The 10,870-nt window shown below is 44.3% G+C and overlaps 1 protein-coding gene across 1 annotated transcript; it reads left to right on the top strand.

Annotated features, from left to right (window-relative positions):
- The first annotated feature begins 1,240 nt into the window (after positions 1 to 1,240).
- Positions 1,241 to 10,662, top strand: LOC306917693 (uncharacterized protein). The gene is made up of 5 exons (XM_079530602.1): positions 1,241 to 1,409; positions 4,306 to 4,500; positions 5,070 to 5,474; positions 8,006 to 8,143; positions 9,960 to 10,662. Exons 3-5 carry the CDS (start codon positions 5,226 to 5,228, stop codon positions 10,110 to 10,112), a joined length of 540 nt encoding a protein of 179 aa, XP_079386728.1. The 5' UTR covers positions 1,241 to 1,409; positions 4,306 to 4,500; positions 5,070 to 5,225; the 3' UTR covers positions 10,113 to 10,662.
- The last annotated feature ends 208 nt before the right edge of the window (positions 10,663 to 10,870 follow it).

Genomic DNA, 10,870 nt, shown 5'->3' with positions numbered 1-10,870 from the left:
TGTTAACAATTAAACAAATTAAAAGGATATCAATCATATATCAAGATCAAGTCTGCATGGTCTGTTGTGTTGTTAACAATTAAACAAATTAAAAGGATATCAATCGTATATCAAGATGCGTGCGGCAAAGAAGCCTAAAACATATCACTTCCATGCAGAGTGGGAAGAAGATTATGTTTTCACGATGTCGCATTCCACATACTCTGTTACCTGTTGTTTCATGGCTTATTGGTGGTGTGCTCCTTAAACGAGATAAGGGTTTAGTATTCCTATAATTAAATAATGTCAATCATCAATCACCATCCATGTATTCAGTAACATTGTTTAACATTCATGTTATTCCTGAAGCTAGTGGAAGGCAGTCCATTCATTCATCCTTACATCATGTATTCAGTAACAGTTACACACCTCCTACACCAGGTGGCAGCATAGAGGCAGCGGCGCATGCTCGGTTTGACACATCGACTTCCGGTTCGTCGGTTGAACCGGAAGTCGATGCGTGTTGTGTGTTTTCACTTTTCAGCGTAATGGCGGAATCGGAGAGAAGCTCTTTGTTGATCCTCATCTAGAGAAAAGAGACATTTTCCACATTCTATACGTTGTAAGTATATTTAACAACGTAACGTTTATCACCCTGAGCTGGAATCGACCCCCGATCTCCAACTCTCTGGAGCAGCCACGCCAGGAGAGCTAGCTCAAGGTACGGCCGAGTCTTAACAACTGAAGCCATCTCGGTCTCGGGACTCCAGCGGTGTTTCCTCCTTCATTCAGCCCAGCTTCGAGTTCCATTTGTCGGCGTTGAAGCCAAGGAAACAGGGGTAGTTTGGAAGATAGTCTCTTACACACTATTGCCTATAAGTTATAAGTATATTTAACACACATTCTATATTACAGTAGGAACAGAAACATTTACACATTATATAGCCTATGTTTATATTACATTAAGTCGGTTCTTCGGTGTCACTGAAACGTGACGACCCGAAATCATCTCTTGGCACTCCAGCGGTGTATCCTCACTCATTCAGCCCAGCATCGAGTTCAATTTGTCGGCGTTGAAGCCAAGGAAACAGCGGTAGTTTCGAAGAGAGTCTATTTGGTGTAAATGTCTCCTAAAGGAGGTAAAACGAGTCAAATGGAGTCTGTACGGCTGAAGATACATGAACACATGACGTCAGTGGTTGGAGAGGACATATTGTGTGTTTTCGACAAACAGCAGTGTGGTCCTGATGTTTGTTGTGTGAAGCTTGATGATCATGTCAGAGTGTTTGTATTGGAGCGCCTCCGTGTGGCCGCGGTGTGGATGTGCAGCCTCTTCCAGAGACAGATGGAGACACTAGAGATTCTGCTGGAGAAACAAAACAAACTGCTGGACATTGATTTTGATATGGACATCGATCTACACACTGCAGGTATGTGTTAGACACAACAGTAAACTACACACTGCAGGTACACACACACACACTAGGGCTGGGGCGGTATGGGATTTTTATTACCGCGGTTATTGTCGGCCCCCATACCGCCGGTATGGCGATAATTACCGCGCACCCCCCCCCCCCCCCCCCTCCTGTATGGAGATGTTAGAGCATTTCTGCAAAATCCGGTAAAACACCGTATACGGAGATGTATAGAGCAGCTGTGTGTCTTTAGTGCAGTTCCAGTGTCATTCCTCCATGCGCGGCCTCCCCTCACAGCTCACACACACACACACACACACAGTGGCACCGTTACAGAGACAACAGACAAGACGACTCATATAGCTTTTCCACGTGTTTCTGTTGTTATCCAGTTTACCAAAATTAAATCCACAACAGCGCTATTGTGAAGACCCTTGCGCAGCGCGAGGCAATTAACCCCAGCTGCAAACGATCCGGACTTTGATTGTGTGATTATAATATATATAAATCCTTGTGGGCCAAATAACCATTCTGGGCGTTGGGGGGGGGGGGGGGGGGGGGGGGCGTTAGCTATCAGGAGGAGGTAACAGGGGGTGCAGGCAAACAGAGTTTGGAACGGATATTATGGACTACAGTTTTATTAAGGAAAGATTGGCATGTCAATGCCGCAACACGTGTTCGGGTGTCAATCAAATCAACTGCGTCAGACATCTCCCGCAGCCCGCTGTTAAAAAAAGAAATAAAAAAGCGAACGGATTTCACATCATTTCAGATCAAGACAAGTTGTGTTGAGCGTCTTTTTCCTGCGATCCCATTGATGTCACAACAGACAACATTTATAGGTGGGTCTGGTTTGGAGTAGCCTAATTTAAAACATTGTCCGACTTTGTTTTGAGAGAATATTAATACCTCGCGCTATTGTAACAGCCAGGTGCATCGTGCATTGCTCAGACCGTCAGAGAGAGAGAGAGAAAGATTAGGCTAAACGTGTAGCCTATGGATAAGGGCGCATCGTAGTCGTAGGTAACAGGTTTCAACTTTGTATTGATGTCTGTCAGCGAGAGACGAGAAGAGAAAGGGAGAGAGAGAGAGAGAGAGAGAGAGAGACATTAGGCTGTAGCCTATGGATAAGGGCGCATCGTAACGGTTTCAACTTTGTATTGATGTCTGTCAGCGAGAGAATAGAAAGGGGGAGAGGGAGAGAGAGAGAGAGAGAGAGCTGTACAGACAGGACGGACAGAACTGTTTTTATCTTTTGACTGACTATAAGAAAAAGTCCTTCTGCACACCTACAATGGACAGGTGCGTCGGATAACTGGAACTGAGAAGTAGAGAAAAAAAGAATCCCGCACACTGTCTCACTTGGAATCGCAATGGCAACCATTCTCACTCCAATGAAATGCCCGCTCAGCAGCGCATCGCATGAAACAAACACCACCATTCAAAAACGTCCCCTCATCATGGAACCTAAAATCTTAAACATATTAAACAAATTCCAAGTTAACTGATAGATTTAATATATGATGAATTGAAAGGTTCAACTTCCAGCCGCTCCACACCACGCAGCAACTGCACGCCTCCCCAGTCCCCAAGCCATGAGTTAACATTATTGCTTGATTGATTGATTTAAGTTTGTATTAACAGTTGATCAGTACATTTGCACAACTCAATACAAAAACGGTTAACTGTTACTCTGTGAGTGGACGACACCATAAAGCATTACACTTGTTTACAAGAGGGTCCACCTTGTTCAATTCATCATAACATTTTGTACACTATACACTTCTATAAAGCCAAAAACAGGAAATCATCATAAAGGAGGTAAAAAGGGGGAAAAACATATACAGTGAGGGGGAAAAGGGGTGGGTGGAGTCAAGGGATTTACATGTCTTAATGACAGTTGGTAGGGCGTTCCACATTTTTGTGGCATAGGAGTGAAATTAATTTAGGTGGACCCTCTTGTAAACAAGTGTAATGCTTTATTGGGTCGTCCACTCGCAGTTAACAGTCTTTGTATTGAGTTGTGCTTGAAATGTAGGCTACTGTAATTCTGCAAACTGTTAATAAATAGTTCAATCAATCAATACTTGTTTGTGCCGAATCTGGGTTGCACATGGTTTGTTGAACTCCCTCTGGTGTTGCTGGCATATGATTAGACTGACTGAGCCTCACTGTTTATTATGATACACTTTATTTCATATCAACCATATGCACTTAGGCCTAGAACCCAGGGTTAGGGTTAGAACTAGGGTTAGGGTTAGGGTTAGAACCTAGGGCGCCAGAACAGCACGGACAAAAAAAACTTAAAATATTGCACCCAGCCCTAACACACACACACAGTTTCCAAGATGGCCACAGCACCAGGAGGGGGTGGGGCGGAGGTGAGTGGGCGGGGTCAACATATGCCCTTACTGGGCTGCATTCAAGACACTTGCCTTGTGTCTGAACACAGCTTTGATGGATGTGTTCTGCCCCTTCCTCCCCATCAAACAAAATGTTTGGTCAAACCATATGGGCTTCCATTGGAAATGCATTGGAGCAGCCATTAAACGCAGACACAAGACTGGTGTCTTGAATGTGTGAACACAGCCCAGTAAGGGCATATGTCGACCCCACCCCCTCACCTCCGCCCCACCCCCTCCTGGTGCTGCGGCCATCTTGGATCCTAAACACAATATAAACAAATGGGAGGGGTGGGGCAGAGAAAGGCCCTTATTGCCTCATAGAGAATAGTTGTTGTTCAGATGAAGAAGAAAAACAAAACAAGTGCGGACACACAGACACAGGCTTGCCTATTCCAGGAGCCTCTACTTGTGTTTTTTAAACAATGTCATCCTGACATGATAAAAAAGCATTTGAGTTGTTGAGCTGATGCTAACCTATTCTCTCCTCCTTCTGTCTGTGTGTAAAGAGGTTTCATCTGAATATGAGAAGTGGAGATCCAGTCTGGTCCAGGAGGAACCACAACCTCCACAACATCAGAGGACATCCAGTCTGGTCCAGGAGGAACCACAACCTCCACACATTAAAGAGGAACAGGAGGAGGAGGCTGATGTGTCATCTTTGACCTTACTAGACTGGGAGATGAGCTGTGACACTCTCGCAGGTATTATAAAATCAAATATCACTTTATCGATTCTAATCTAACAAGCGACATGTTATGACCTGCTACTTTCTGGCGAGTTCCTACGGCACCACAGGCGTGCATTAATGACGATAAAGAACACCCTCTAGTGTAATATTGCTTAATTCAGCCATTGCTCACGCCTGCTGTCAGCTGGTAATGTGTCAAAATCAAATGACTGACAGCTGTCACACAGTTTGGTACAGACTCGGAGCACCCTGCCGCCGCTGTGTTCAAAATGCACACTTGTGTATGTGGCAGCTCTGCCCACAGAGGTTGTCGTATTAAAGAATATAGGGGGAGGTGCGTGGGTGCGTGTGCTAATTATACGTCACACTTACGACACACACCAGTGTTTATTTCATTGACTGTCAAGGGTTCCAGCCTCCAGGAAGACACCCTAAATACAAAGGGAATACACCATTGCACATACGAAACACACCAGGGGGTCTAATGAAGTACTGTCACCTCATAGACACGTGAAAAACTGGAAAAATACAAATATTGTGGCACTCCATCTTTAAAGTATTTATTGTATTCCTTCATTTTAGAGCAGTGTGTGGAGTCCAGTCTGCAGGTGAAGATCAGTTCTCCAGCCACGACTGGTTCTATTAAACAGGAACCTGAAGACCACCTTGAACAGGAACCTGAAGACCACCTTGAACAGGAACCTGAAGACCACCTTAAACAGGAACCTGAAGACCACCATGAACAGGAACCTGAAGACCACCTTAAACAGGAACCTGAAGACCACCTTGAACATGAACCTGAAGACCACCTTGAACAGGAACCTGAAGACCACCTTGAACAGGAACCTGAAGACCACCTTAAACAGGAACCTGAATACCACCTTAAACAGGAACCTGAAGACCACCTTAAACAGGAACCTGAAGACCACCTTAAACAGGAACCTGAAGACTACCTTAAACATGAACCTGAAGACCACATGGATCCCAGTAAGTTTAAAGCAATCTGTCTTTATTTATTTTATTGGTGTAAGTGGGTCGGTACTGAGGGTGTAAAGATGTCTTTATTTATTTTATTGGTGAAAGTGGGTCGGTACTGAGGGTGTAAAGATGTCTATTTATTTTATTGGTGACAGTGGGTCGGTACTGAAGGTGAAAATATATGAACCAATATGAATCGGTTATCGACTTAAGCATTAACAATGTCACTACATCGATGCATTGATCTAAATGTATTCTGAATGGGACGATGGTTTGGTTGTAAATGTATTAATGCGTTCACTGAAGCTTTGCAATTAATTCTACTTCAGTATACTATTAACTATCCCCGGCCAGGTCATACCAAAGACTATATAAATGGGACCCAGTGCCTCCCTGCTTGGCACTCAGCATCAAGGGTTGGATTTTGGGTAAGTCCCTGCGATATACTAGCGTCATGTCTAGGGGGTGTACTTGTACATCAAGCTGCCTCACGCTACAGAAACAGGAGATAGGCTCCTGCCCATGGGCCTCATGGCTCGGCAAGGCTTACTATTAACTTTTACTACTACTTTTACTTTCTAAATAATAATGACACTAGACATAAAGGCTAGATGGAATAAATAATAATGACCATAGACATATAATAATAATATCTCAAACTTATATAGCGTTTTTCTGAGTAAACAAAGATGCTTTACATGGGGGGCAGGGGTAACAACAAAAATAAAAACTACTTTTATTAGGAAAAATAAATAAACACTAAGAGCTAAAAACGGTGAAAAGGGTTAGGTGGGTAAAGCAATTTGCACCACCAAGGGCAAGGTGGAGCCTGCGGAACCGTTGCGGCTCGAGAATCCACCATTCCTGAATAAAGTGCTTGGTGCTGGGAGTCTGGTGCAACGCACAGGGCCTGACCTGGTGAGAGCAGGAGTGGACCTGGTGAGACGTAGGAGGGGCCCGGACAGGAGTCAACCCACAGAGCCTAGTCCTTCCACGCACCAGAATGGTACCTCCCAGTCCTGGCAGAGTAGTTCAGGAGGAACGGATTGTGCGGCCCTGGTTTTTCCCTAATGGGACTGATCGAGGGTAGCTACTGGGACGTAAGTCGGGACTTGATCACCCCGGCTGGGTCACCTGAGTGAGGGGTATGATGTTGGGAGACCCGAAACCTTGATGACCTTGGGATACATCACTGAGGATACGTCCAAGGTGCATCCATGTATGTATGTGTTTTGTTTTAGTTGAAGAGGTGTGTTTTGAGGCCGGTTTTGAAGGTTTGGAGGGGAGCCAGGTTGTTAAGTGCTTTGTAGGTGGTCAGGAGTGTTTTGAAATGGATTCTTTGTTTGCCTGGGAGCCAGTGAAGGTCACGGAGGACTGGTGTAATATGGTCTCTGGAACGGGTACCAGTGAGAAAAAAGGCGTCGTTCACCAGTCGGCCATCTTGCTACAGTGAACTTTTCTGGTACGTTCTATGGTAGCTGGTAATCAGCCCAAACAAAAATACTCTTAACTCGCTGAAATCTGATTTACAAATGGGTTGGTTTATTACAAACACCATCAACATGGCTATGATTCAGGATGCTTATCTGCTTAAATCCTTTTTATATGAAAGTCCATTATAAGTATGCAGTATCATCTGACGTTTATAACAAACCAAACTGTTTGAAAATAAGTTGAAAATTGAGCAAGTTATGGTTATTAAAAAATCACACCCGTGTGAACTGAGTGGTGCAAGGTCTTATATAGCCTGATCAGCTGTGGTCTGACGTAATGTCAGTGACCATGCTCATTTCTTTGGGTCCCACGTACAGGTACACGGGTACAGACAAAGCTGGTTGTTGGAGTGGTTTGCACCACTCAAAAAAGTACATGCTACACAGACACAATGCTGTGAGTGGGCGAGCTACCTTTAGCAAGTTGGCCGACATGCGGCGACGTCACTCTCCATTGGCCAGCAGCGGGGGCGAGTCATCTAGCCTTTCTATAACGTCACTCTCCATTGACCAGCTCAGTGGCCTTGTGGTTAGAGTGTCCGCCCTGAGACTGGGAGGTCGGGGTTCGATCCCTGGCCGGGTCATACCAAAGACTCTAAAAATGGGACCCAGTGCCTCCCTGCTTGACACTCAGCATCAAGGGTTGGATTGGGGGTAAGTCCCTGCGACATACTAGCGTCATGTCCAGGGGGTGTCCTTGTACATCAAGCTGCCTCACGCTACAGAAACAGGAGATAGGCTCCTGCCCCTATGGGCCCCATGGCTCGGCAAGGCTACTTACTACTCTCCATTGGCCAGCAGCGGGGGCGAGTCATCTACCCCTTCTATAACGTCACTCTCCATTGGCCAGCAGCGGGGACGTGTCATCTAGCCTTTCTCATATATATCTATGATAATGACTACCTCTCATTCAGCTCGTCTCACATCTTCTATGAGACGGCCACACTATTTACAGCACAGTCAGTTCACCGTCACATTTCAATGTTAAATTTTTCAATCTGTTGATACCTCTTACAGCCACAGTCTCTTTGTATTATTTTTTCCTAGACTTTCTGCACCTCCCTGTGTGTAAAGAGGAGGCTCCACCTGAAGAGGAGAGGAGCGCCAGTCTGGCCCAGGAGGAACCACAACCTCCACACATTAAAGAAGAACAGGAGGAGCTACTTCAAAGACCAGAAGAGGCTGGTGGGTCAACATTGACATTACTAGCAGTGAAAAGTGAAGATGATGATGATGAAAACAGAGAGAAAGAGCCTGTAGCCGGCACCTCAACTGAACACATGAAAACACAAGCTGATGTAGAGGACTGTGGAACATCACAACCAACTAGTGATGAGCAGCTCCTCTCTTCACATTGTTCTGATTCTGACACTGAAGACAGTGATGAGTTGGAGGAGACTAGGACAGATCAGTCAGCTTTAAACACACTGAAATCACAAAACACACAAAATGTGGGAGGACAGCGCAAGCTGTCCCAGGACCTGAAATCATCAAAACAACCTGACTCCATGAGGAGTCACACAGGGAAGAAACCTTTTAGTTGTACAGAGTGTGGAAAAATGTTTAATCAGAAGGGTGTCCTAAATAGACACACAATAATTCACACAGGGAAGAAACCTTTTAGCTGTACAGAGTGTGGCAAAATGTTTAATCTAAAGGCACATCTAAAAAGACACATGATGATTCATACAGGCGAAAAACCATTTTTGTGTACAGTATGTGGTAAAGGCTTTACTGTGACGGGTAATCTAAAAACACACATGAGGACTCATACAGGTGAAAAGCCATTCTCTTGTACAGTATGTGGTAAAGGCTTTACTAAGACGGGTCATCTAAAATTACACATGAGGACTCATACAGGCGAAAAGCCATTTCCTTGTACAGAATGTGGTAAAGGCTTTAGTCAGACGAGTTATCTAAAAACACACATGAGGACGCATACAGGTGAAAAGCCCTTCTCTTGTACAGTATGTGGTAAAGGCTTTACTAAGACGGGTCATCTAAAATTACACTTGAGGACTCATACAGGCGAAAAGCCATTTCCTTGTACAGTATGTGGTAAAGGCTTTAGTCAGACGAGTTATCTAAAAACACACATGAGGACGCATACAGGTGAAAAGCCCTTCTCTTGTACAGTATGTGGTAGAGGCTTTACTATGACGGGTCATCTAAAAACACACATGATGACTCATACAGGTGAAAAGCCCTTCTCTTGTACAGTATGTGGTAAAGGCTTTACTATGACGGGTAGTCTAAAAGTACACATGAGGACTCATATGGGTGAAAAACCCTATACTTGTACGGTTTGTGGTAAAGGCTTTACTCAGACATGTGATCTAAAAACACACATGAGGACTCATACAGGCGAAAAGCCATTTCCTTGTACAGTATGTGGTAAAGGCTTTAGTCAGACGAGTCATCTAAAAACACACATGATGACGCATACAGGTGAAAAGCCCTTCTCTTGTACAGTATGTGGTAAAGGCTTTACTATGACGGGTCATCTAAAAACACACATGATGACTCATACAGGTGAAAAGCCCTTCTCTTGTACAGTATGTGGTAAAGGCTTTACTATGACGGGTAGTCTAAAAGTACACATGAGGACTCATATGGGTGAAAAACCCTATACTTGTACGGTTTGTGGTAAAGGCTTTACTCAGACATGTGATCTAAAAACACACATGATGACTCATACGGGTGAAAAACCCTATACTTGTACAGTATGTGGTACAGGCTTTACTCGGACAGGTCATCTAAAATTATCATCTACCCCTTCTATAACGTCACTCTCCATTGGCCAGCAGCGGGGACGTGTCATCTAGCCTTTCTCATATATATCTATGATAATGACTACCTCTCATTCAGCTCGTCTCACATCTTCTATGAGACGGCCACACTATTTACAGCACAGTCAGTTCACCGTCACATTTCAATGTTAAATTTTTCAATCTGTTGATACCTCTTACAGCCACAGTCTCTTTGTATTATTTTTTCCTAGACTTTCTGCACCTCCCTGTGTGTAAAGAGGAGGCTCCACCTGAAGAGGAGAGGAGCGCCAGTCTGGCCCAGGAGGAACCACAACCTCCACACATTAAAGAAGAACAGGAGGAGCTACTTCAAAGACCAGAAGAGGCTGGTGGGTCAACATTGACATTACTAGCAGTGAAAAGTGAAGATGATGATGATGAAAACAGAGAGAAAGAGCCTGTAGCCGGCACCTCAACTGAACACATGAAAACACAAGCTGATGTAGAGGACTGTGGAACATCACAACCAACTAGTGATGAGCAGCTCCTCTCTTCACATTGTTCTGATTCTGACACTGAAGACAGTGATGAGTTGGAGGAGACTAGGACAGATCAGTCAGCTTTAAACACACTGAAATCACAAAACACACAAAATGTGGGAGGACAGCGCAAGCTGTCCCAGGACCTGAAATCATCAAAACAACCTGACTCCATGAGGAGTCACACAGGGAAGAAACCTTTTAGTTGTACAGAGTGTGGAAAAATGTTTAATCAGAAGGGTGTCCTAAATAGACACACAATAATTCACACAGGGAAGAAACCTTTTAGCTGTACAGAGTGTGGCAAAATGTTTAATCTAAAGGCACATCTAAAAAGACACATGATGATTCATACAGGCGAAAAACCATTTTTGTGTACAGTATGTGGTAAAGGCTTTACTGTGACGGGTAATCTAAAAACACACATGAGGACTCATACAGGTGAAAAGCCATTCTCTTGTACAGTATGTGGTAAAGGCTTTACTAAGACGGGTCATCTAAAATTACACATGAGGACTCATACAGGCGAAAAGCCATTTCCTTGTACAGAATGTGGTAAAGGCTTTAGTCAGACGAGTTATCTAAAAACACACATGAGGACGCATACAGGTGAAAAGCCCTTC

The sequence above is a fragment of the Electrona antarctica genome (genome assembly GCF_951216825.1).
Source record: "Electrona antarctica genome assembly, contig: SUPER_24_unloc_1, whole genome shotgun sequence".
Taxonomy (NCBI): domain Eukaryota; kingdom Metazoa; phylum Chordata; class Actinopteri; order Myctophiformes; family Myctophidae; genus Electrona; species Electrona antarctica.
This window is presented reverse-complemented; position numbering and strand designations above follow the sequence as displayed.

Coding starts and splice junctions, on each gene's coding strand:
- LOC306917693 (XM_079530602.1), top strand. CDS start 5,226: ATGAACAGGAACCTGAAGACCACCTTAAACAGGAACCTGAAGACCACC. Junction 5,475..8,005: donor TGAAGACCACATGGATCCCA/GTAAGTTTAAAG, acceptor ATTTTTTCCTAG/ACTTTCTGCACCTCCCTGTG. Junction 8,144..9,959: donor TCAAAGACCAGAAGAGGCTG/GTGGGTCAACAT, acceptor ATTTTTTCCTAG/ACTTTCTGCACCTCCCTGTG.